Source organism: Cynocephalus volans, chromosome 1 (genome assembly GCF_027409185.1).
Source record: "Cynocephalus volans isolate mCynVol1 chromosome 1, mCynVol1.pri, whole genome shotgun sequence".
NCBI classification, from domain to species: Eukaryota; Metazoa; Chordata; class Mammalia; order Dermoptera; family Cynocephalidae; genus Cynocephalus; species Cynocephalus volans.
The window spans coordinates 267,443,389-267,469,030 of record NC_084460.1 but is presented as its reverse complement, the minus strand read 5'-3'; the positions used below and the strand labels follow the sequence as shown (position 1 = coordinate 267,469,030).

At 35.7% G+C, this 25,642-nt stretch overlaps 1 protein-coding gene across 1 annotated transcript; it reads left to right on the top strand.

The window, feature by feature from the left end:
• The first annotated feature begins 1,494 nt into the window (after positions 1–1,494).
• On the top strand, positions 1,495–24,188 carry SUMO1 (small ubiquitin like modifier 1). Its single transcript, XM_063105952.1, has 5 exons — positions 1,495–1,648; positions 12,960–13,034; positions 15,947–16,024; positions 19,428–19,499; positions 23,064–24,188. The coding sequence occupies exons 1-5, from the start codon at positions 1,637–1,639 to the stop codon at positions 23,130–23,132; spliced, it is 306 nt and encodes a 101-aa protein (XP_062962022.1). The 5' UTR covers positions 1,495–1,636; the 3' UTR covers positions 23,133–24,188.
• The last annotated feature ends 1,454 nt before the right edge of the window (positions 24,189–25,642 follow it).

Here is a 25,642-nt window from a genome sequence, read left to right as displayed (position 1 = left end):
CCAAAGGAGCTAACCGGTTATCCCTATATAGGGATCTGAAACCATGGCCTTGGTGTTATCAGCACTGCACTCTCTCAAGTGAGCCACAGGCTGGCCCTAGAATTGGCAACTGTATGTTTTACAGTTTAAGGAACTACCAGCTTGTTTTCCAAGTATTTTACATTCCTACTAGCAGTGTATGAGGGTTGCAATTTCTCCACATCCTTGACAGTACTTGTTACTGAATTTTTGATCATAGCCGTCCTAGTGGGTATGAAGTGGTATCTCTTTGTGGTTTTAATTTGCATTTCCCTGATGGCTAATGATGTTGAGTATCTTTTCATGTCTATTTGTATATCTTCTTTGGAGAAATGTCTGCTTTAGTCCTTTACCCACTTTTAAATTGAGTTGTCTTTTATTGTTGAGTTCTAATAGTTCTTTATATATTCTAAATATTAGACCCTTATAAGACATATTATTTGCAAATATTTTTCCCATTCTTTAGGTTTTCTTTACAGCATTGATAATAAAAGTTTAAATTTTGATGAAGTCCAATTTATCAATTTTTTTTTTTTTGGTTGCTTGTGCTTTTGGTGTCATATTAAGAAATTGTGATCTAATCCATGTCACGAAAATTCACGTCTGTGTTTTCTCCTAAGAGTTTTATAGTTTTAGCTTTTACATTTGGGCCTCTGATTCATTTTAAGTTAATTACGTATATGCTGTGAGGTAGGGATCCAAATTTATTCTTTTGCATGTGTGTGTCCAGTAGTCCCAGTACTAATTATTGAAGACTTCTCTCACCATTGAATTGTCTTGGCATTCTTGTTGATATAAACGTGAGGCTTTATTGACTTATTTCTGGATTCTTAATTCTATTCTATTTGTTTATATCCTTATCCTCCAAGCAGGGCCATTGTATTTTAAAGAAGAAATCTCAGTAAGGTCATTCTTTAACCCAAAGTAATCAATTCAGGGGTTGGAATTAGCTCCTCCTCCCCAGGGTTTAGAACTCGGCGTAATTTTCATCAGTAGCCACCAAGATTGTGTTCAATGGGGTTGTGGTTTTTTTGTTGTCGTTATTATTGTTTTTAATCAAGGTCATTTGTTTGGCAGCGGGGTTGGTTAATCAAAAACGTTAGCTCTAGCGTCAGAAGCGCTGGCATTCAAATCAACATATTTAGGAAGCGTTGACAAGCAAGGCTGGGAGGAGACAAAAGAAGTATCTTCGCTCAGCCTTCGGAAACGCGCAAGGTATCGGAGAGGAAGGAGTTCTAGGCTGTCAGGCTGGCTCCAAACATTAAGACTGGGACCAGAGACCTTCCGCCCTGGGGGATGGGCTCGGGATTGAGGCGCTGGGCCGGTCCTAGGAGGAGCTGACGCGACTGTAGCTCATTCGCGCGACCACGGGTAAAGCAGCTCCTGAGTCCTCCCACTTCTGGACTGCCCCCCGATCCGTTTTCCCGCCTCATCTTTCCTCTCTTTCCCCACCCCTCCTCCCTGCGCGTAGCGGAAGTGACGCGAGGCGTAGCGGAAGTCCCTGCAGTCGCGGTGTTGTGCTGTGGGGAACGAGGACGGATTTGTAAACCCCGGAGCAAGGTTCTGCCTACCTGAGGCCGCTGCTGTGCAGAGACCCCTGGGTGAAGTCACCGTCACCATGTCTGACCAGGTATCGGGCTGGGAGCCATCCAACTGCGGTGGCCGGGGCGCTACCACGCTGGTCCGCCTGCCCCTGGGCTGGGGCCGGGGTGGAGGTGCGGGGGAGGGGAGCATGCAATGGGGGAGGGGGCGGCCGGTGGGGACTGGGCAAGAGAGGAAGGGGAGCGGACTAGGGCCGGAGACGCCGGGGACTGCCGCGGGGCTCCCGGAGCCGCCCCGCCCCTCTCCGGGCTCGCTCGTCACCCCCCGTGCCCCAGCGCTTGTGGTCGCGGCCTGCGTCACGTTGCCCCCCTTCTTTCTCCCGGGTCGACCAGGTGCAGAGCCCCGCTTCCACCTCCCTCAGAGGGTCCTTGGGGAACCCGTCGGACTCCCTCCAAAGGACTGATTGCAGAGGCAGGGCCCTAGGCCCCAGTTATGTAACGGGAGAGAATCCCTGACTGGGAGGCTCCGTGACCCTGAACAGCGGCTGGAGTCCACTTTTTGCCTCTTCGCCCGGGAGGGCGGGGGGCGGCCTGGGGGATGTTGTCGGATGTTGGTGGGAACCTATAAAGCGCTGCTTTGCGCTCGGATTGCAGCTAGGGCCGGGCCGCCGCCGCCGCTCTTCTCCGAGTCTTTTTTCGGGGGCGGGGGGAAAGGGGGGGTGCAGAGAGCTGTCGTCTCTTTTCTGTACTTTCCCATTTCTTACTCGGGATTGGTTCAACTCTCCAGTTGTAGGAGAGCACTTAAAATAACCGAGAACAAAGTAGAACAAAATTCCTGGAGCAATAAAAAACATTTTATCTGGTCATTAACCTGAAGGTGACTTGATACTTTTGAGGAAAAGGACAGGAAACCTTTGTGTATGTAGAGCAGTTGCAGAACATTTGCAGAAAGCTGCCCATTATAATAGAGCGCTCCAACTCAACGTTAGTATGAAGTATTTACTTGGGATTTGTACTCAGTCAGGAGTGACCGATTTTCCCCGATACATTTTCTTCCTTATCCTGTTCTAGTTAACTACGTTCATAGCTAGTTTTTAATTCATTAGATTTTTGTCTGGTTTTCGTTTTGTTTGCTCAGATGACTTTGACTTTTTAAAGTATTTTCGGACCTTTCGCTTGTTTTGTGATGGTTATTCAGAAAACTGGTTTTCATTCAATTCCACGATGTACTTGAACTTTTAAATTTAACACACTTATTCCCTTGGCTTTTAACCCAGTTTTGTACCACTTGGTGAGAGCAAGTGAAGTTTTTGCATATTTGTACTATTGTACAAAAAGGACACTTATGTTTTTAAAGCATAACCATAATCTAGATTAGTTTTGGATGGATCTACCTACTAATAAACTAGGTTAATTCCCAAGTTGGTGTGGGAATGGCATTATAAGTATCTCCCTAGATAGTTGTTTACTTGGTTACCAGGGAGGAAAGAACAGGTGTAAATACTTTTCATCAGTCTTTTATTTTGATGCTCAGAAGTGACTAGGAAGCATGTGGAAATTTACTATAGATTGATGAAAGAGCAAGATACACAAATAATTATAAAATAAATTGTAGAATTTATTATTCCAGTTTGTAGTCAGGTCATTTAAGAAAGACAGGAAGGAAGAAATAGAGGACCTAGGACACAAACAGATTGTTTTCAGGGAGTCCATGAGACCAAAACTATTTTCATGTTAATACTAGGACGTTATTTGTCTTTTTTACTTTCATTCTTTCATGAGTGTTCGGTGGAATTTTCTAGAAGCTAAAATGACCTATAATAAGTTTGAAATTTGGAAGCAGATGTGAAAATCTCTTAAGCCAGACATTAAAGAGATTTGCAAAATTGTAAAACAGTGCCACTCTTCTCACCAAATTTGTTTTGAAAAATAATTTTAACAAAAATATGTATTTGTTAACATATAATGGGTTTATTATTTAAAAATGAATTAATAAATATTTAAAACATTTCTTAGTTTTAGTGCTTAATATCATAAACATCAATAGATAAAACCAACCTAACAAAAAGGTTTATGGGATTCTACGTAATTTTTAAGAGTGTAAGAGTCCTGAGACTAAAAAGTTTGAGAATTGTTGCTCTAGGCTGATTGACCAGCATCATTATTAATAATTAGGACTCAGTACAAGTTCATTGTTAGGTGCTAAGTATTTAAAGAGGTATGAAGCTGAACGCTTAACCTGAGGTTATAAGTGAGGCAAGAATCCCAAATTAACTACTGGGTTACATCAGCATGAGACTGAACCACTCTCCCTAAAAAACAACCTTAATTTCAACCAAATTCTTTGAGAAAGATGTGTTTTCTGAGGCACCTCTCAGAAGGTTATTGTCTGGTGCTAAAATGTTGAAAGTGAGTAATAATTTCAGGTTAAAATGGGTGGGCATTAAATTCACACAAGTCTTAAATTGCTAGGTACTCCATTGATTAATGAAGAAGGATTTTGGGCCGAGCCCGTGGCGCACTCGGGAGAGTGCGGCGCTGGGAGCGCGGCGACGCTCCCGACGCTCCCGCCGCGGGTTCGGATCCTATATAGGAATGGCCGGTGCACTCACTGGCTGAGTGCCGGTCACGAAAAGGACAAAAAAAAAAAAAAAAAAAAGAAGGATTTTTTTGGAATTTGAGTGAAATGCTTTAAATTGTTAACAATTCCAGTATTATCTAGTGAATTTATGGACCATTGTTAAATAATCATCTAAAACAGGTTCTGAACCTAAGGCCCATAGACTCTGAGGGCTAAGAATCTACTGAAATTGTCTGAAGTGTTTTGTGAATATTCGTGTATGTTTTTTTTTTTTTTTTGAGGGAGAAAGGGCCCATAGCTCTCATCAGAGCTACATGGTCCCTCAAAAAGATTAAGGACCATCTGATTGGATGTTCTCTTTTAGCCTAATCTCACCTTGCTACAAAATAGAGCACTCATATAGAACCAGAAGCTTAATATCAAAAGGATAAGGGTAGTTTGTACAAATATTTTCCCTTCCTTTTTTCTTGTATTTGAGTTTATAGTGTTTCTTTTTTAATACCAAAATCATCAAAGGCAACTTGACCTCACTTTTTCAATTCAGGTCTGTTAATTATAACAACTGGATGACTGATTTACTTCATTCTTACTGAATCAGTATTAATAGAGTTCACTTTCCCCACCCCAGAAAGAGATTGATTAAATGATTTCCTTTTATTTTTGTCAAAGATTTGAAAGCATTGTGTAATTCTGATTATTCGTTGCTGCCTAACAAACTACCTCAAAATTTAGTGGCTTAACACAACAGTTTTTTATTTTGCTCATAAATCTGCAGTTTGGCCAGGGCTCTGTGGACTGGTCTCATCTCTGCTTGTTGGTGTGTGGGGCCTCCGCTGGGAAGATTCAGATGGCTAGGAGGGTGAAACAACTGGGGTGGGATTGGATGGGGCTAATAGAGTGAGTCTCAAAGCCTCTCTGAATGGTCTCATCATGTATTTTCAGCATGGATACCCCAGGGTATTCAGACTTATGGCCGCTCAAGGCTCACAGAGAATGAGTATTCCAAGAGGACCTGAGTGAAAATAGCAAGGCTACTAGGACCTAGCCTTGAAAATCACTTCTGTATTCTGTTGGTCAATCAAATCACCAAGCCTAGTCCAGACTGAAGGGAAAGGCATTTAGATTCCATTTCTCAATAGAAGAAATAACAAAGAATTCGCAATTATTTTTAACCTGCATAAATTGTGTTTCTTCTGTCATGATAGCATTATTCCATGTAGTGTTTTTTTATAGCTCCCTGTTGTTGATGTTTACTGATCTCAGTATCTATTAGATTGAGGTAGCAGGAGACTATGATGAACTGGTTGTTTATTAAAATTTGTAATTATGTATGCTACTATTCATATCATAGAATAAGTATGTTAAACTCTAGCTATTACTTGTGCATGCAGTTAGTGATATGTACCTTAAGCATTCCATGCCCTGGAAAGGAATGATATATATTGTTTTCTCTCTGATAGACATGAGGTGCTGCTAGTGGATTTTTCAAATGTATAGGTTATAATAAAACACTTTCAAAGAAAGTGTTACTTAAACGATATTTAATAGTATTTTGGAAACTGAATATGATTGTTATCGTTAGAGTACTCATTAAGGTTAGTTGAGAAGTTTACCTTTCTAAAGTATAAAGCAGTTGTCAAATATGTCATGACACCCTTTAGACCCCATAGCAGTTAGGATATCTCTATTATAACTTTTTTATATATAGTGTTAGAATTATTTACATTATAAGTGTTTTTCTCCATTAGACTGTTTGCTTTTGAGAGTCAAGAATCAGGCTTTATTTATCTCTTTTTTCTATAATGCCCAGTAGTGTCTGGATACTTATAAGTTCTTTGAGGGAATGTGTGGTCAGATTCATTAATTCAACAAATATTTATTGAATGTCAGTATGTTCTCAGCACTATTCTAGGCCCTAGAATTGGAAGGTTGCCTCAAAAACATGAAGCAGCAGGTATCTTTTTCCTCTTTTAGTCCCTTTGATGTTGTGTTGTTATTCAGGGAGGGTTGGTTGCCATGGAATAGTTTTTCTTTTATGATGTTTCTGCTTACCTTCTTGATCTTTACTTCTATTAGCAATAGAACTGGTAACTTTATCTGCAATATTGAATCATTAACTTCTTCCAGGATTGTTATAATTTTCTTTTTTTTTCTTTTTTGGTGGCTGGCTCGAATGGGGATCTGAAGCCTTGACTTTGGAGTTACAAGGTGGTGCTCTACCCAACTGAGTTGATAGGCCAGCCCTGAAAATTTTCTCTTAAGACATCTTTAGCATTCCATTCGAGAATTTCCTGAAATTGTGATTTTTTGATAGATAATTCCGATATTATTCTACTTCTTAAAAAAAAAGTTGTGGGAAAGTTCACACAAATTCTGTTATTGAGTACCGTAGTTTTACAGTTTAAAATTTGGATGTTCCTGTAACCTGTGTTCATTTAAGATATGTTGTGGGCTGGCTGATGAGCTCACTTGGTTAGAGCATGGTGTTATAAAACCAAGGTCAAGGGTTCGGATCCCCTTACCAGCCAGCTGCCAAAACAAAACAGAACAAAAAAACCCCCAAAAGATATGTGGTATTCTTGTATTTTTTGACTATTCTTTTTGCATTCAGTTGCTTTCTGAGCTAATGAGACTCTGAAGGAAAGGACCCGAAGAAAGGAAGGGTGGAGTTCTGTTAGCTGGGCTTGCTATTCTCAGTATCTAGGGCCGGTTATTTTTAAAGGTTTTACTGAAGATTAATATACCTACAAAAAAGTGTGAGTAAGTGTAAGATTTGCTGAATTTTCACAAACTGAAGACATCCATGCAACCAGTGCCCAGAACAAGAACCAACGTCCTGACTTAACACATAGATCAGTCTTTTGTTTTTATACACTTTAACATTTTATAAGTGGAATTGTACAATATCTACCTCTGTGTCTGTCTTTTACTCAGTGTTGTTTAGAGATTTGTCTATTATTATTGTGTGTAGTTGTATGTTATTAAATCTTACTGCTGTATTGAATTCCATTGTGTACTACAGTTTGCTTGTCCATTCTTCTTTTGATGTACACTGAGGTAGTGTTCTAGGGCCTGTTTTTAACATGAGCCAAACAATACCTATTTATAGCACCTTCTCTGTCAGGATTGTTTTTGGATTGAGTAACAGAAAAGCTGTAATATGGTAGATTAAACAAGTATGCTGTTAATTTTTCTCATGAAACAGGAGGTCTGGACATAAGTAGCTCAGGGCTGGTGAGGCAGCTCCACATGCCTTCATACTTTCTTCTTCTTCATCTTTAGATGCCTTTCCCTCTCATGCTTGTTTCCTTGTGGGCACAAAAAGTCTACTTTGTGTTCCAGGCAGGAGAAAAGGGAAGTGCAAAGGAAAAAAATATGTCTTTATGTCTCATTGGTCAGCACTGTGTCACATGGCCATAAAAGAAGCTGAGAAATATGTATTTTAGCTGGGCAAATTTAGCCTTCACTTTTTTAAAGAAGGGGAAAATAGATATTGGATAGGAAATTAATAATGTCTGACACACCTCCAAATCTTTTTGCTAATACTTTTGATACAATCAAGCCAGTTTGTTCGAGTCTTTGCATAGGTCCATAGTCTGGGCTCAAAGAGTAGGGCTTATACAACCAGTAAAATTTTCAATTATAATTTTTAGTTTCTGGGACGCTGTGTATGCATATATAGGGTCAGGGTTGAATGTGAATATTCATTCAAGGTTAAATGTAAATATTCAGAAGGCCCATTGTCTTGACAGCTTTGACTTAAACCTTGAAGTTATGGAGTTAAATCTGGTCAGTTCTATTCCAGATCTCTAGTATTGTCTCAGTAAGTGTAAACATATACAGCATGGAAATAAAGATGAAGATGTGTATTTTTGTGTTTTTAGAATTACAGTAAATTCATTTAAGTATGAGGGAAGTGACTTCATTGTAATTCTGGGTTTTTACCTTTTAATAATGAATATAAGTATTAGAATTATCCAATATTACCTTTATTGAGCTTTCTTCTTTAGGAAAAAAATGAAATTTATTGATGTGTACAAAATTTTTGAAACCTTGAATGCATTTTTAGTGCAATTTTTTATTGTGGAAAATTTAAACATACTGTATATATAAGGTGCTTCAAAAATAGACTCAAAAGATAACATGAATCCTTCTGTGAACTTTTTAAAGTACCCTGATCTAATGAACCACATGTACCTGTCTCTTGGCCAGATGAAATAAGATATATTTCACGTATAGCACCCCTCTCCTCTCCCTCATGTTATTTTGAAGCCAATCCCAGACACTGTATTATTTCATCTGTAAATATTTCAGTATTTATCTCTAAAAGAGAAAGACTTTTTCTTTTAACATAACCACAATACTGTTATCACACTTTAAAAATGAACAGATTTGTTGATATCATCAAATAAGAGTAGATGAATTTTTAATTTGTTTTGGGGTTTCCCCAGAATTCCTCTTCTTTAAATAAGAATGAACAATACTTTTAACAGCTGGGTCAGTGGTGGATTGGGGTTAAGTGTGATGCTCTGTCCATGTGACTGAATCGTCCATACACTGATTGCCAGAGTCTTCTTAGCAAAGGTCTTGTTCTTTTGACTTTGAAGTGGCATAATAAAACATTTCTTATGAATTTGTACATTTGTAAAGGGACATTGGTAAAGGGGAACATTGTGTTTTCTATCTTTTCCAGTCTAGTTCTCTTTCCAAATCTAGTCATCTATTTCCAAGTTGTTCTGTCTGTAACTTGGAAAGTCGAGTTCATAGTGCCTGGTGCCTGGTAAATTCCTTTACCACTCCAGTTGTTAGGGTTAAATCTCTAGATGACCCAGACCTGAAAATTTAGAGGTTTTCAGTTCTCTCTTTGATCTTGTATGTACACTTATTTTTCTTTCCATTACCAGTTTCTTCTGGAACTGTGTACACTTTCAAGCCAAATTAACCAGGCCTCTCTGGGATTCTCTTTTCTTTGACGACCTAGTGTCTCAGACCCACAGCTGAATGCTTTTACTGTTTTGTAATGAGAGTGCCATATACCATTCTGTATTGGCTGCTTTTTTACAGGGGAGAGAAGGAAAGAAGGTATACAAAAGACACTGAGATCACTGGAGACAAACTTTGGCCTTTTTTGTCCAGGATCTTCTGATTTTCCAGGCTAGTTTGTCAGAGGAAAAAAAGAGCACATGAAAAGCTGGATGACTGCGTTAAGCAAGCATGAGGCTTTTAAACAAGTGGTAGAGATGACCATTACTGCAGTGGTGTAGAGCTGGGAAAAGATTGTTAAAATGGAGTGTCTAGGGAAGGTGGCAGCTTATTTCTGGAAGTTTGAAATGAGTGTTCATATGTTCTTATGAAGTCGAAGTGAATTATTTCTTTTTCCCAATGGTGAATATAAAAAAATGGAAAGATCTTTGTTTGAACACACTATTTCATACAGAAGTATGAAGCATGAGTAAGATTTTGTGGTATGATACAGAAAATAGTGCTGTCAACTTATTAATTCAGCAAACATTTAGTAATTGGTTAGTATTTGCTAGCACTACAGAGGTTGCTATAAAGATGAATAAACTTGGACTTTCCACTTGTAAACTTGTAGGGAAGACAAAACATATCTGTCACGGAAAACATTAATTTAACAGGCATAACAAGTACCAGGCTCTGTGGTTGACCAGAAACATAAAGGAAAATAAGGAATGCCAGTAAGGAACTCAAATTTGGTGGGAGAGACAGATATGCAAACAAGTGATTATAGTAGATAAAAGCAAGCAGTATGAGACCATTTAAGAGGGTGATGAGAGAAATCTTATTGTAGGAAGTGATATTGAGGGGCCTTGAAAGGGGAATAGGGTGGGAAAGGGCATTCCAAGCAGAGGGGATGCGTTTGGTTTTGGAACTTTCACATTGAGGTACCCAAGGGACATCTAAGTGGAGATATTCAGGCACTTGGATAAATGAGTGTGAAACCCAGTAACGTCAGGTTGGAGGGAATGATTTTGAGTCATTAGTATCTGAGAGGTAGTTGTAATCAGGAGACACCCAGGGAGACCAAAAAAAAAAAGAAAAAAAAAAGAAAAAACAAAGGTTTGAAGGCACAATTCAGAGGCAGAGCAGCATTTAAGGAAGTGGCTGAGGTGGGGTGAGAATGGAATCTTGAAAGCCAAAGGTGGAGAGTTTCCTAGGAAGAAGTCATCAGTGTCTATTGTTTTAGAGAGTTAAAGATGAGATGTGAACGTGTCCATTGGATTTAGCAATAAGGAGTTTAACTGGTAAGTGTTGGTGTTGGCAGCATCAAGTGGAATGGTGGGGTGTAAACCAGATTACAGTGGGTTGAGAGTGAAAGTGAGGATAGCAAACTCTGAGTACTCTCATAGGAAGTTTGATTATGAAGAAAAGGTGAGGATAGTTAGAGAAGTAAGGTCAAGGGGGGGTATTTTTAAGTAGAGAATAAGTGCCATAAAATATGTGAACAAATTGCAAATAGGAGCATTAAAGGAAGATATTAATCTAATTTGGAAGATTGGGTGAGTTCTTTGGTTCCTAGAAGAGTTTTTTTTTTTTGGTGGCTGGCCTGTATGGGGACCCCTTGACCTTGGTGTTATAACACCGTGCTCTAACCAACTGAGCTAACTAGCCAGCCCCCTTAGAAGAGTTTTTTTAATTACTGGTCTTCAGTTGATGTATGGGATATCCTTGAGATGATTTCAAGAGAGACTAAGAGAAGGATATGTGAGGGTACTTAAAAAAAAATTGATGGAAAAATAAAAGATAATATGAATCTTTCCATGAACTTTTTGAAAATCCTTGTATATATTCCAGGTAAAGGAAAGTGTGGCCTCAAAGGGCTGAAGATGGAAGAATCCTGAGGGACATATTAGGAGAGTAGCACATAGGTCCAATTTAACAGAATCCTTGGGTTTGTAAAGAGAGTGGTGAAAGAAAAATTAGACTTGAGCTTGGTGGTGGAAAAACTGAGCGCTGTGCTGTGGAGTTTGGGTCTAGGCCTTTAAGTACTGGAAGCTATTTATACTTTTTGATGTGAGTAGTTATAGGATCAGAGAAGCTGTGTTTTAGAAGAAGAGTTCTGAAACACTGGTTGAGGGATTGGAGGAGAGGGAAGAATTATTTGCTCCCGAGTAGCCTCTATAGCTACTCTACCTAGGGTACAGGAGCAAAATCACTCCTATTGTGCTGATGTATTGCTGCTAGGGGAGGGGGGGCTGTCCTCCTTTGTGCTAACTTAAACAAAGCTTCTTAACACCCCCCTCTCCTTCCAGTTACAGAGGACTCAGGGCTTGGTTGCTGTTTATTGCCCTTCACTGCATGGAATAAGCTGTCTTTGCCCTCTAGATACTTAAAGGAAGAAGCAGCTGCTTACTATGAATATAAATTCATAGAAATGTGGTGGTGAGACTATATTTGAAGACAGTCTTCTAATTTTCAGGTGAAATACTCTCTCACTAAAGAAGGTTAATTTTGCCTGCTTCCATTGTATTCAGTAGTCAGCAAATTTTGAAAGCACTGTAGAATAAAAAACAGGCAAGAATTCATACTAATGAAATCAATTCTGTTGTCTAAGCATTTCCCTAGACTCTAGCCTATATCTTAAGCTTAAAAGCTACTTCTAGTTTTATATGTTATGTTAATTTTTGAATGTTAAAGAATTTAGTATAGTTTTAAGTTATTGGCATGAGATACACAGGTAATGGCTTTGTTGTTTTAAATGGTTTTGTATTTGTAAAATACAGTATGGTAGCTATATTATCAAGTTTGGGTTAACTGTTTTAAATTATTATGAATAATAAAAGAGTATATATTTAAATAAGTGGAGAATTTGGTGGCTAAACTAAGGTGTGTAGCACATGGGGGAAAAAACTACTTTTACCACAGTATTGGTGAAATTTTCTGATGTACCCCTTTTACTAAAAATGGTTTACTTATTATTCCTGAGATACTTTATGATGGAGATGTTTTAACTAGTTTATTCTGTTAACTTCATTTTCTTTTCAGTATCCCTTCATTTGAGATTATTTTGTAATTCTCTTTTTTCCTTTTTTGTCTTCTCTTTCCTTTTCCTACTTACCCTGTTTGTGCTTTTTTCCTAATTTCAGTCCAATTCCCCTAATATTTTTTGTCTTAACTTGGATGTAATGCTTCATATAATCTAAAATAGTTGATGATGTAGAACTGATTTGACTTAAGTACATTAGGCCAGTACATTTCTATTGGATTTTCCTTCCTAAATAGTCCTTGCTTATGCTAATATGATTACTTTACATTTCTTAGTACAGTTTTGAAACTGGAGTAAACTCCTCAGGCTGTGAGAAGATAATCTTGAATTCAGAGTGTTTGGCTAAGAATTCTTGGAGGATGATGAACTCCTTTTGGCTAATAGGAGTTGACAGTAGGGCAGTGGTTTCCAAGATGTTCCTCTAGCCAGCAGCATCGGTATCATCTGGTAACTTGTTAGAAACAAATTCTTGGCCCCACTCCAGACCTACTGAATAAAAAATTTGGGAGTGGGGAAGTAGTTTGTTTTAACAAGTCCTTCAGGTGATTTTGATGCATGGTAAAGTTTAAGACCATTACTGTATGATTATTATTATAAAAGAGACCCATTTTCTGATTTCTAGTGAACCGGTGTTTGGGACAGTAATTGACTTTTAGTACCTTTTTTGCTTAATTGACTGGCAGAGAAAATAAAAATGCTCTTTGTATTGTCAGGCAGATTTCGTACCTAGAGAGAAAGTAATGGATATTCATAAGTAAGTAATTAAAATAGCATATAGGAACTTTTATCTTGAAATTTACTTGTCTTTCAGGAGGCAAAACCTTCAACTGAGGACTTGGGGGATAAGAAGGAAGGAGAATACATTAAACTCAAAGTCATTGGACAGGTGAGTTTCATTATTTTTCTCCTTTGACTCTCTTCCAATGTGTGAATAATTTCTCACACACAGGATTTAAGTAAGACAAGTTTTTTAAAAATGGCATTTTCGGGCCGAGCCCGTGGCGCACTCAGGGGGAGTGCGGCGCTGGGAGTGCAGCGACGCTCCCGCCGTGGGTTCGGATCCTATATAGGAATGGCTGGTGCACTCACTGGCTGAGTACCGGTCACGAAAAAGACAAAAAAAAAAAAAAAAAAAAAAACATTTTCATTTACTACATATATATCTATTGGAGGTGGAAGAGGTTGATACTGCTTTTTTAATTACTCTGCTAGGCAGGTTTACGTTATCTTAGTTTCTTGAAGTAGAATCTTTTTCTTGGTTAGCATGCTTCAGGGGCATTTTTTTTTTTTTTTTTTTTTTGGATCCCAGTTTAATGCCATAGATCTATATGTCTGTCCATACGCCATGGTTTACCTTGTTAAGAACTATCCATTTGTAAGTATTCTTTATATTATTTGGATTTTTCTTGTCTATTGTGTATGTTGTGGCTATTTCCTCTAATGTGTCTTAACTTTTGTTTATGGTACCTTTTACTGGAGAGATGGCTCATGTTTTTATTAAGTCAAATTTATCCATCTCTTTTTTTTATGGTTTCTGAGTTAAAATCTTGCTTTACAATAAAGACTTCCCAATGCCAAGATTAGGAGAAAAAATTCTCTCTTAAAAAGAAGAGGAAAAACTTTTTTTTTTAATATTAGCTCTTTAATTCATCTAGAAGTGATTTTAGTATATGGCATGAGGTATACTATAGAATTTTATCTATTCCTGAAATTATCCATGGGAAGAGAATTTTTTTCTTCATAGTTATTGTCATAAACAAAAATATTGTAAACATGAAACTTCTTCTAATAGACATTTGTGAACATGATATGTACGAGGGTACTTCAAAAAGTTTGTGGAGGTGGGCTGGCCAGTTAGCTCAGTTGGTTAGAGTGCAGCCTTCAAACAACAAGGTCACGGGTTTGGAGGCCTGCACCAGCCAGCTGCCAGAAAAAAAAAAGTTTGTGGAAAAATGGAATTAAAGGAAAATACAAATTTTTCCATGAGCTGTTTGAAGATCCTTAGTACAGTCATGCACTGCATAATTAAGTTTTGGTCGACAAAGGACTGCATATACAACAGTGGTCCCATAGGATTATAATGGAGCTGAAAAATTCTTTTTGCCTCATGATGTCATAGCTGTTGTAATGTCCATAACACAATGTATTAGTCATGTGTTTGTGGTGGTGCTAGAGTAAACAAACCTACTACAAAATATGTGGAGGAGGAGTGCTTAGCTTTCCCACACGGGGGTGATCCTCCCAATGGTAGTTCAGACCTTTAAGAGAGAAGGCCAAGCATTTGACATATTAGATCTGATCCTAAGTGAAAGGGTTATTGTCTCCTTTAGAATTCTTGCATTTTTAAATGATTCCCACCAATCTCCATAGCAAAATTATAGTTAATAACAGTTAGCTAACACTCATTGAGTCCTTGCTGAGTGCCAGGCACTATCCCTACCTGTAATTTAATTTCCATAACTTTGTGGGGGTGGTATTATTGTAATCCCCATTTAACAGATGAGGAAAGTGAGACACAGAGTGACTTAGTAACATAACTAAAGGGCCCATGCTCATGCAACTAATGACCAGTGTAGATAATAGGAATATTCATTGTTGTTCCTTTTCATAATACCCTTTTGCACAGCAATGAAATTGTCTTATGATGCATTTCTCAGAATGTATTTTCGTCGTTAAGCAATGCATGACTGTGCTCGAAAGGGCTGGCTTTGGGGCTGGCCCATGGCTCACTTGGGAGAGTGTGGTGCTGATAACACCAAGGCCACGGGTTCGGATCCCATATAGGGATGGCCGGTTAGCTCACTGGGTGAGCATGGTGCTGACAACACCAAGTCAAGAGTTAAGATCCCCTTACCGGTCATCTTTAAAAAAAAAAAAAAAGAAAGGGCTGGCTTTGAAATTTTACAGTATGCAAGTGCCAGTGTTTTTTCTGATGATTGTCTGATAGTTTGCTTGACATTCTGGGTAGGAGAAAAGAATCTGTGGTCACACAAATCAGTTTGACTGACTCTGGTTCTTGTTCATTTTCCTCATGCAAGAGAAACTATATTCCATGGGGTGATTTTTTTATGGCAGGAATAAGTTTCTCAGTTATTTTATTTTATTTTATTTTATTTATTTATTTTTTAAAGATGACCGGTAAGGGGATCTTAACCCTTGACTTGGTGTTGTCAGCATCACGCTCTCCCAAGTGAGCTAACTGGCAATCCCTATATAGGGATCCGAACCCATGGCCTTGGTGTTATCAGCACCGCACTCTCCCAAGTGAGCCATGGGCCAGCCCTTCAGTTATTTTAATGTAATGTTATATTATGGTATATTTCTCTCTCTGAGGTTTGACCTGTCTTCAGTGACACTTCAGTTGGGGGGGGTACTTTTTGTTTGAGTTGCTTTTGGGTGTTTGTGATAATTCATCTTTTATTTTGACAATAGGATGGGCTTGTTGTAATGAAGGAATGATCTTTTTTTTTTTTTTTTTTTTTTTTTTCCTTCCCTGGATGGCCAGTACAGGGATCGAAACCTCTGTGTTATGAAATGCATTCTTTGATATACTTATACTGGTAATTTTAACACCCAAGACAGATTATTAAATTTCTTTTGTAATGGGTATAAAGCAACTATGAGGGTGCTTAGAGTGTTTTAATAAAACCTGTAAGGAATGCAAAAAGAATATTTTGGTAGAAAAATATAGGTGACAAGGTTTATATTTCCATTTGTACTATATGTATAAATAATTTGGTTTAAGCAAAGCAAATAGTTTATACATACAGAGATAAATTTTTTCTTTTATCTCCTTAGGATAGCAGTGAGATTCACTTCAAAGTGAAAATGACAACACATCTCAAGAAACTCAAAGAATCATACTGTCAAAGACAGGTTTGTATATTGTGGTATTAAATATAATGCTTTGTCCTTAATTTTTCTTTTACGGAAGGTTGTCAAAAGAAAAATGATTCTGTTTTATTATTTTCACCATTTGCAACTCAAGGAAAACACTCCAATTTAATCATTTCTCATACCCTATTTAATTGCCTTTTCCCTCTTGCGGCCTGTTTCTAAGTTTGAATCAGTAAGATGTGGGACTAGCTTGAAGAATAACTTAGAGTTCTAAAGACAGTTCAAATGAATGTTTCTATAACATCAAGTACATAATAATAAAGGCAAGTAATTTTTGGTGATTACTATGAAATTTCTCTGTACTTCTAGCAATAGGTGTTTAGCCATATGTTAAATTTAAGTATCAATATTATTAGTGTATTATCTTTATATATAGTACTACAGATTGCTGCTAATTGCATTCCATATTTTCAACCTCAAGGAATTTTCTCTTCTTAACTTAAAAAAAATTCATGTAGAAGTCTAGTTAATTTATTAATACCAAATCTTCACAGATTCTGGTCTTCATGAACTAGATTATTAGATCAATAACTAACTCTTTGAACCTGCCTGATTCAAATTTGGGCTCCACCACTGTCTGACTGTGCAACCTTGGGTAAATTATTTAATCTATATGTGCCTTGTTTCCCCTTTAGTAAAATGAGAATATTGTAGTGCCTCACTCATGAAGATGAAATGAGATAACTTACATAAAGCTCTTAATGTGGTGCCTAAAATGCTCAACGAATGTTACCCATTATTATTATTATTATTAATAAAATAGGTTTTTAAAATAAATGTAATTGAAATTAATAATATATATTAAATATAAGTAGAAGCCAAGGTATATTTTTAACTGAAATTATGATTTAAATTAATAGGCAAGAACTATGTTTAATCAGTCTCTGTAAAAATTGAATTGTATTATATGATATTAACTCAGGTTTTATAGGTTTTATTTTTAGAAGGTTTGCTTTTAACAGTTTAAATTTGTAACTTAAAAATAATTTTTGTCAGAAGAAAAAAAGATTAGGTGCTAGGATAAGTAAGACAAACATTTTTGTCTCTCTTTTTTTGTAGATTTTAATTGTTAAACTCAGTAAAATCTCATTAATTAGGGTTCAGCTAATTCACATTTGTAATAATTTCGACGGGAGCTAAAGTTGACGTGAAATTCACCAGCGGAAAGGAATATTTACTGAATACTCACTATGTACACTGACTGTACTATAGGTACTTAAGATACATTATTATTCAGCCCTCACCACAACTCTGAAGAAAATTCATATAGTCTTTCATCCCATCTGTAGACCAGGGAATTGATTATTGAGGAAAAGTAGTATAAAGTAAAGAAGTTAAACCACTAAGCTAAAGTGAAAAGTAAACTTACCCCAAATTGAAGGTGCTAGCTAGGTTTTGGGAGGTAATTAAAATATAACATCAATTAAGAGTATACTTTATGTCTTTAGAAAACTGTTTTTATACTTGAGTTCACAGAGGCTTGATAATTTTTTCTTAGGTTTAATGATATACAAGGAACAGGAAACTTAATTTATTTGAACCGTGCAACACTTACCCATGAGAGAGAGATTGAAAAGTTGTATATAAACTAAATATTTATTGAATCATTTTACTACTTTTATTTGCCATTTTTATTTTATAGATTGGTTTCTAATAGAGATTTTTTTTGAACTCAGTATATCTTTTTAAAAAAATTATGTATATCAAAGAATATTCTGCCTTTGTCAGTTAGATTTATTTTATTATTTAATAAAACCTTGGAAAGAATTTAAATCAAATGAAGGGTAAGTTTGTATGGTCTTAAATACTTATGTAATAGTGTATATTGAAAAATAGTTGTAATTTCTTTGGATGTTCTGAGGACAGTGTATATAAACACCCACAGTTAAAGTCTTAATATATTAGTTATTGAGCAAAACTTTCATAATACCTTTGGCCATAATAAATTATTTTTGATTTGTACTTACTAGTGAAGTTATTGTCCTTTAAATGAGTTATCTTTCCCCTTTTAGCTGTCATTATTGAATAAGTGATCAAAAATAAATATCTTTTGTAATACTCATAACACCATAACAGATTTACTGTAGCTTATCTGGCTAGCTATCGTGCTTTGCCAAATTTCTATGATTTAATCTGCTTACAAAAACAATTTTGCTTGTACAGTTGGAAGCTGGTGAGTGTGCTTATGCAGTTTCTGATTTTTATCTTTTATGCTAGCTCACAGATTTAAGGGGAAAATGAATGGAGTAGTGGTCTAGAGCACAAGCTTCGGGTTTGGGCTTAAATTCATGGCTAGCTTCTCTAAGCCTTAGGTTCCCTAGCAGTAAAATGAAGATGATAATACCTACCTTCCAGGGTTGTTGCAATGAACATTTATGATTATGTATGTAAATAACTTGGTACAGAGAGGGCCTAGCAGATAGTTGGTACTCAATGTATGGTAATTATGATAGAATTAGCTATCTGTTTTTTTTTTTTTTCTCTGAATAAAATGACTTTATTTACTTGCTATATCAGTTCTCAAGATACATATTGTTTTATATTATGTAGTAATTTTTCTTTTTTTTTAAAGATGATTGGTGTGAGATCTTAACCCTGGACTTGGTGTTGTCAGTACCATGCTCACCCAAGTGAGCCACCCGGGCCATCCATATATAGGATCCGAACCTGGGGCCTTGGTGTTCTTAGCACCGCACTCTCCCGAGTGAGCCAAGGGCCGGCCCTTTTATTATATAATTTTAAACTAGAAGTTTACTAATGCATTCTTTTTATACTAATGCATATTCAAACATGCATTTATGAGAAGGATAACTTTTATTTTATTTTTTTGCTTCACATATATATTTTTTTATTTTACTTCTCAAAATACATTGTATGTGATTATCATGTCCCTTTACCCGTTCCTCTCCACGCCCTCCCCTCTCCCACCCACATCATATCTGTTCTCTTGACTTAAATAGTTCAAGGAATTTTTGTAGTTATTGTCTTCTGCCCCCCCTTTTTTATGTTTATTTATTAATTTTTTAGCTCCCACAAATAAGTGAGAACATGTGGTATTTCTCTTTCTGTGCCTGACTTGTTCCACTTGTTATAATTTTCTCTAAGTCCATTCATATTGTTGCGAATGGTAGCATTTCATTCTTTTTTTTACAGCAGAGTAGTATTCCATTGTGTAGATGTACCACAGTTTCCTTATCCACTCATCAGATGAGGGACATTTGGGCTGATTCCAGCTAGCTATCTAGTTTTATGTTCTGTGTAGCTTGTTAAGGCTTTCAAGCTTGCTTTATTGTGCATCAAAGTTCCTATTATGTCCTCTAAGATTTGGGTGTGTGTGTTTGTAAATATATATATTTTTAATTTTTATATTTTACCGTTTTAGGGAGTTCCAATGAATTCACTCAGGTTTCTCTTTGAAGGTCAGAGAATTGCTGATAATCATACTCCAAAAGAAGTGAGTATAATTTCTGTCTGAATCCAGAAAAATTTTAAGTTCTCTTAATGATTTGGTTCACTGGTATTAAACTGCCCCTTTGTTGAATATTCTCTGATTTAAGTGGTATATTATTTGTCAGAGAGGAAAAAATAATCTTTTGTTTTGAACTTCCCATATATTGCCTTCAAAAGAGCCAATAAAAGGGAGGAAGAAACTGGGAATTGAGTACTGAAACTACCATAAGGCATATATGCTATCTTTTTTGAAGATGGACAAATGTTCTTCCGATTTGGCAGATTTCTGGTACTTTCATGGTGATGGTGACCTTAATGGTTGGATTTTTGATTTTTGACGATTTTCAGAATGTTAATACAGCTTAGTGTATATTAATATGTTTGGCTTTGTCATCTTGTTTCATTTATTAAAAAAATACTTCTGTGTCTTCATTTAATTGTTTTATAGTATGGACTGTTTTCTTTGCTTATATATTTCACCTTCTCCCCCCAATAGTGGCATCTCAAAGTAAAGTGCATGTATATGTGTGTGTATTTGTGTATGTATGTGCATATGTATCTATATACACAGATTTCCCCCCTCCATATACAAAATAACATTTCTGATGTTTCTGATAGTGGGAATGATGTATTGTTATTATTAATTTTTTATTTTGACAACATTTCACACTTACTGGATTGTGATAATAGTAGAATATTCTCCTGTATACCTTTTCCCTAGATTCACTAGTTATTATAATTATGCTGCATTTGCTTTATCACTCTATGTCATTATTGCTGAATCATTTGAGATTAAGTTGCAGATATCATGACCTTTTATCCCTAAATATTTCAGTGTGTTATTTCCTAAGAGCCATAGTTCAGTTATCAAATTTAGGAGTTTTAATATGGATACAGTATTATTATTGAATATATGGTTAAGATAGTCAGATTTTGCTGTTTATCCCTGTAAGGTCCTTTATAGCCGTATTTTTACTTGACCCATCTACGATATGCATTCTAACTAGTTATCATGCCTCTTTAAGCTCCTTTAATCTGGAACAGTTCCTCAGTCTTTTTTATCTGATACTTTTTAAAAAGTACAAGCCAGTTTTCTTTTTATTTATTTATTTAATATTTAAAAATTATTTTATTTTATTTTTTTCGGTTTTCTTTTTAGAAAGTCCTTCAGTTTGAGCTTGTTTGTTTCTTCATGACTAGATTCAATGTATTTTTGGCTGGAATACTACATAAATGGTGACGTGTCTTTCTCAGGATATATAGTATCTGGAGCACATGAAGCGCCTTATTGGTGATGTTAATTTTGATCACTTAGTTTAAGTTTAGTTTTGATCACTTAGTTCTTTTTTCTCTACTGTGTAGTTCCTATTTTTTCTGTTGTAATTAAGTAATTTTAGGGACATACTTTGAAACTGTGTGACTATCTTCTTTCTCATCAAACATTCCACCTAAGTTTAGTACTTTCTTCAGCACTTCCTCATTTTCTGGCCCAATAAGATGTTCCAAATTCATCTTGTACTTTACTTTTCCTAACTTGGCATATAATCTCTGGCACATGTAGATACTTAATACATTTTACTGACACTTTCCTCACTGTAATTAAGAGATTATCTTTTCAGAAGAATGTTGGGGCAGTAAGAGAGAGCAGGTATTTAGGGAGTGACTTGTGCTGTTGTTCACTTGTCTCTGCTAATGTACTTCTGGAAGCTTGTAGCTTCACAGTCTCTAGAGCTTGAGGACATGTGCTGTCTTTCTGATTTGAGGGTTCCTTATAATGTTTGGAATTTTATTCCTTGCAGTATTTATCAGGCTATATGTGCAATTAAAACTAAGTTTTAATAGCATCTCTAAATAATTATTTTAATATTCATACAAGGGTACTTCAAAAAGTTCATGGAAAAAATAGAATTAAAAGACAATACAAACTTTTCCATGAATTTTTTTGAAGACTCCTCATGTATGTACCACAACCAAGACAGCCTTAAAACTAGAGCCAATTTGATCACTTTAAAATCTTAAATCTATATAAATCTGTTATTTTTAGATTTCTTAACATTTTAATTTTCATATTCTATAATTCTGCACAAAAATGTCACCTATAAAATACAAAACTTTTCTCATTGGAGGAGTTTACTGATCTTAGGCTTTCCTTTAAAATTTTATTTTTCATTTGTTTTTGTGATCCATTGTAGTTTTCAGCAGAAGCAATGCAGTTTTTGTTTTCAGTCTGCCTGTTACAGTGCCTCTCAGCCCTGGCTGTACACCACATTCAACAGATTCAGTCTTTTATCCTTACTTGAGGATGATGTCTGGTTTCTGTGTGATATCATGCTGCCTTATGTACTGTCTTTTCTTTTTTAAGTAAAGAATGCTCATAGTTAAAAATAAAAGTAATAAAAATCCATACTATCAAAACATATAAAATGGGAAGTAAATACATCCTGAGTACCTCTGCATTCCCATTTCTCAGAGGCAGCCATTGTTAATAGTGTCTTCAGGAAAAAAATTCCAGAGTATTTCAGTGCATGTAAAGTACACTAAAAAAAAAATTGCTCATACTTAATGTTCTGTAAAAAGCATTTGAAAGGACCCCCTTTTTTTCCTGCAAGAATTGAGACAGGATGAGCTGAAAAATGTAGGTTATAAAACCAGAGGTATTGAATAAGAGTAGATGTACAGATAAGTTTTTAAGAAAATATTTTTTCATTTTATCATTACACATAAAACCAGAGATATTGAATAGGAGTAGATGTACAGATAAGTTTTTTAAGAAAATATTTTTTCATTTTATCATTACACAATATAAACATTTTTTGTGGCCCTTTACCAATTTCTCCCTAATGTCCCTCCCCTTTCCCACCTCTGATGTCCTCAGTTCCCTTCAGATAAGTTTTTTGCATTGAGAGGTCACTGTCAAAGAAAATAATAGTTATATGCCAAAAGGAATTGTAGGTGACATGTGAACCACTTAGAAATGAATCCTTAGGCAGTATTTTTCTAAGTAAAACCACAAATATTTTATTTTATTTTTATTTTGGGGGGCTGGATGGTATAGGGATCAAACCCCAGAACTTGGTGTTACCAGCACAATGCTCTAACCAACTGAGCTAACTGGCCAGCCCCTAAAACCACATATATTTTAAAGTGAAATCAAGTTTTTTGAAAGAAATGAGATTCTATCGTATAACTACATCTAAAAGTAAATATGCTTTTTAGAAAATATGCCATCAAACTGTTATTTAAGCTATTAACTACACATTTCATTAGATTTAAAACTTCTTTAATGCACTTGTCAAAAACACTTCAGTGTTATATAGGGAATAAACTGGAAAGTGAAATTTATTCAGGACAGTCAGACGAATGACTGGATAGACATAGACTGCAGGAAAGACATACCTCTATATTCTTTAGATGAAAGGAAACAGCATTCTTAATCTTAGAGGAGGAGTGTAACTATGGATCACTTTTGTATTTTTTTGACCTTTAAAATGGTGGCCACATAATTGCGGCCCATTTTAAATAGTGTTTTTATATTCTACTACTAACATATTTTTCTTTCCTCTTATAGCTGGGCATGGAGGAAGAAGATGTGATTGAAGTTTATCAGGAACAAACAGGGGGTCATTCAACAATTTAGATATTCTTTTTATTTTTTTTCTTTTCCCTCAATCCTTTTTTATTTTTAAAAATAGTTCTTTTGTAACGTGGTGTTCAAAAAGGAATTGAAAACTGACGCCCCATCTCTTTGAAACATCTGGTAATTTGAATTTTAGTGCTCATTATTCATTATCGTTTTTTTTCATTGTGTTGATTTTTGGTGATCAAGCCTCAGCCCCATTCATATTGCCTTCTCCTTTTTAAAAATTACATGTGTGCACAGAGTGGCCACTTTTTTCAGGACTGTTCATTTTCAGGCTTGTGGCGATAAATAAGATCAACCAATGTGAGTGTTCATAATGACTTTCCAGTTGGCCCTGAAGTTCTAGCATGTGATTGCTTCACTCCTGGACTGTGATTATTCAGTAGGAGATGGAAGTTTCTCAGAGAACTGAACTGTGGAAAAATGACCTTTCCTTAATCTGAAGCTACTTTTAAAATCTGAGGGTCTGGACCAAAAGAATATCAAGTTGGAGTCGAGATGACAGATATGATGACAATAATGACTAACTCCAAAGATGGCTTCAGTGAAGAGAAAGCATTTTAAGATTTAAAAAAAATCTTGTCAGAAGATCCCAGAAAAGTTCTAATTTTCATTAGCAGTTGTTAAAGTTATTCATGCAGAAGTATATACAACAGAACGCTGCTCCTTTTGATTTTATTTGTACTTTTTGGCCTGGGATATGGGTTTTAAATGGACATTGTGTGTACCAGCTTCATTAAAATAAACAATATTTGTAAAAACCGTACTAATGTTCATTTTATTTTAATTGTATAAAAGAAAAAAGAAAATGCCTAAAATAAGGTTTTCTTGCATAATACTGGAAATTGCACACGGTACAATTTTTTTCCTTCAGTACTATACAGTGATAATGTTAATGACTTTGAAGCACTGAAAGTTACTGAAGTGCCTTCTGAATCAAGGATTTAATTAAGGCCACAATACCTTTTTAAATATTCAGTGTTCTGTTTTTAAATCTTGATATTCTTGTATAATGTATATATTTGGTAGTTACCAAATTAGGTTGAATAAATGGGTACTCCAAAAAATTCTTAATTGATTTATATTGATAACTTCAGTTCTCCCTTTAACAATTTACAAAATGTTCTCTGCTTAAAGTTTGGTATATTTTGTTTATATTTTCCTTTTATTTCTTTATATCCTAAATATTTAAACTTTATATAAAATTAAAATACCAAATTAGTTTGTTCCTATTAGAGGGCCTAACTTTTCCTTTTAATTCTTAAACAAATCACAGAATTCGGTATATCTACATACACACATAATCCAATTTTGTTATGTTATAATAGGATGTAATCTGACTACTTGAGAAGAGCAAATAAAACCTATCTTGAATGCATTTTATCAACTGTTACACCTTAACATCCCTTACTCAAGTCATTTGTTGAAAAATAGGTTGGCTCAATCTTATAAATTCTTGTATTTGATCCTAGTTGAAAAATTATTTGTATTGTGTAAATTAGAGCTTCTGGACTGTCACCTGGCATTTGTCATTATATTCATTAAGTAGTGACTAGGAATTAGGCCCATTTTTAGAAAATCCTCATAAGTTGGATATTTCTGTCAATATTGAATAACAAATCTGATTGGCTGTTTGAGCTGTCCAGAATGCTTGAATATGTAGTTTGGGATCTCAATTTTGTTTGTCTCTAAATCTCTAAAGTCTCTCAGCATTTAGCTGGTGAAGCTTAGCTACTGGGAAAGTAATTTTCTTGTTTTTAGTTTATTGGATTCTTCTAGACGCATTGCACTCTGCTATGGTTAACTTAAAAATGTGCTTATCTGATGTGGTGGTGCTGATAAAATAGGCATTTCACAGCAAAAATTTAATAGAACATCAGATTTGGAAGGGACCTTCAATAACATTTAGTGTAGCCACTCTTCTGTGGTGCTTGATTGCGACATCCTAAATTTGTAAAAGAAGGGAGAAAATAAAGTCAGTAATGGTAATTTCCTTCACAAGGATGTTTTCTTTGAGTGTTCATTCTATTTTTGGTTGAATTATTTGAGATGTTCCTTTTTTATCTGATTAAGTACTGTTAATTGATTGAATGTGCAAGTAGGGTTGACAGGCTTGAGAAAAAGTTTAAATGACATATTTGAATTCACTGTGACTGATATTATCCAGCGTCTTGGCCATTTTGTTTCTAATAAGTTTTTACATAAAATGAGTTAAAATAAGCATGAAATCTAACTAAGCAAGCCCAGATAACACAGTATTACAGAATTCAAATTAAGCTTGATTTCTAGGTCGTAGAGGTGCAATTCCTGCAGAAAGCAAATACTATGAGCACTAATAAGAAATTGGAGGGAATTACCTGCAAATATTAAGCTTTTCAGCTATGGACAGTGATGTATAAAGTAGAGCCAAAGGAAATTTGTGGGAGAATTCAGGTTCAGATACTACTTGATTTAATATCCTTTTATATGAATATGTCGTTTACTAAAGCTCTTTCATCCCTTTTAAT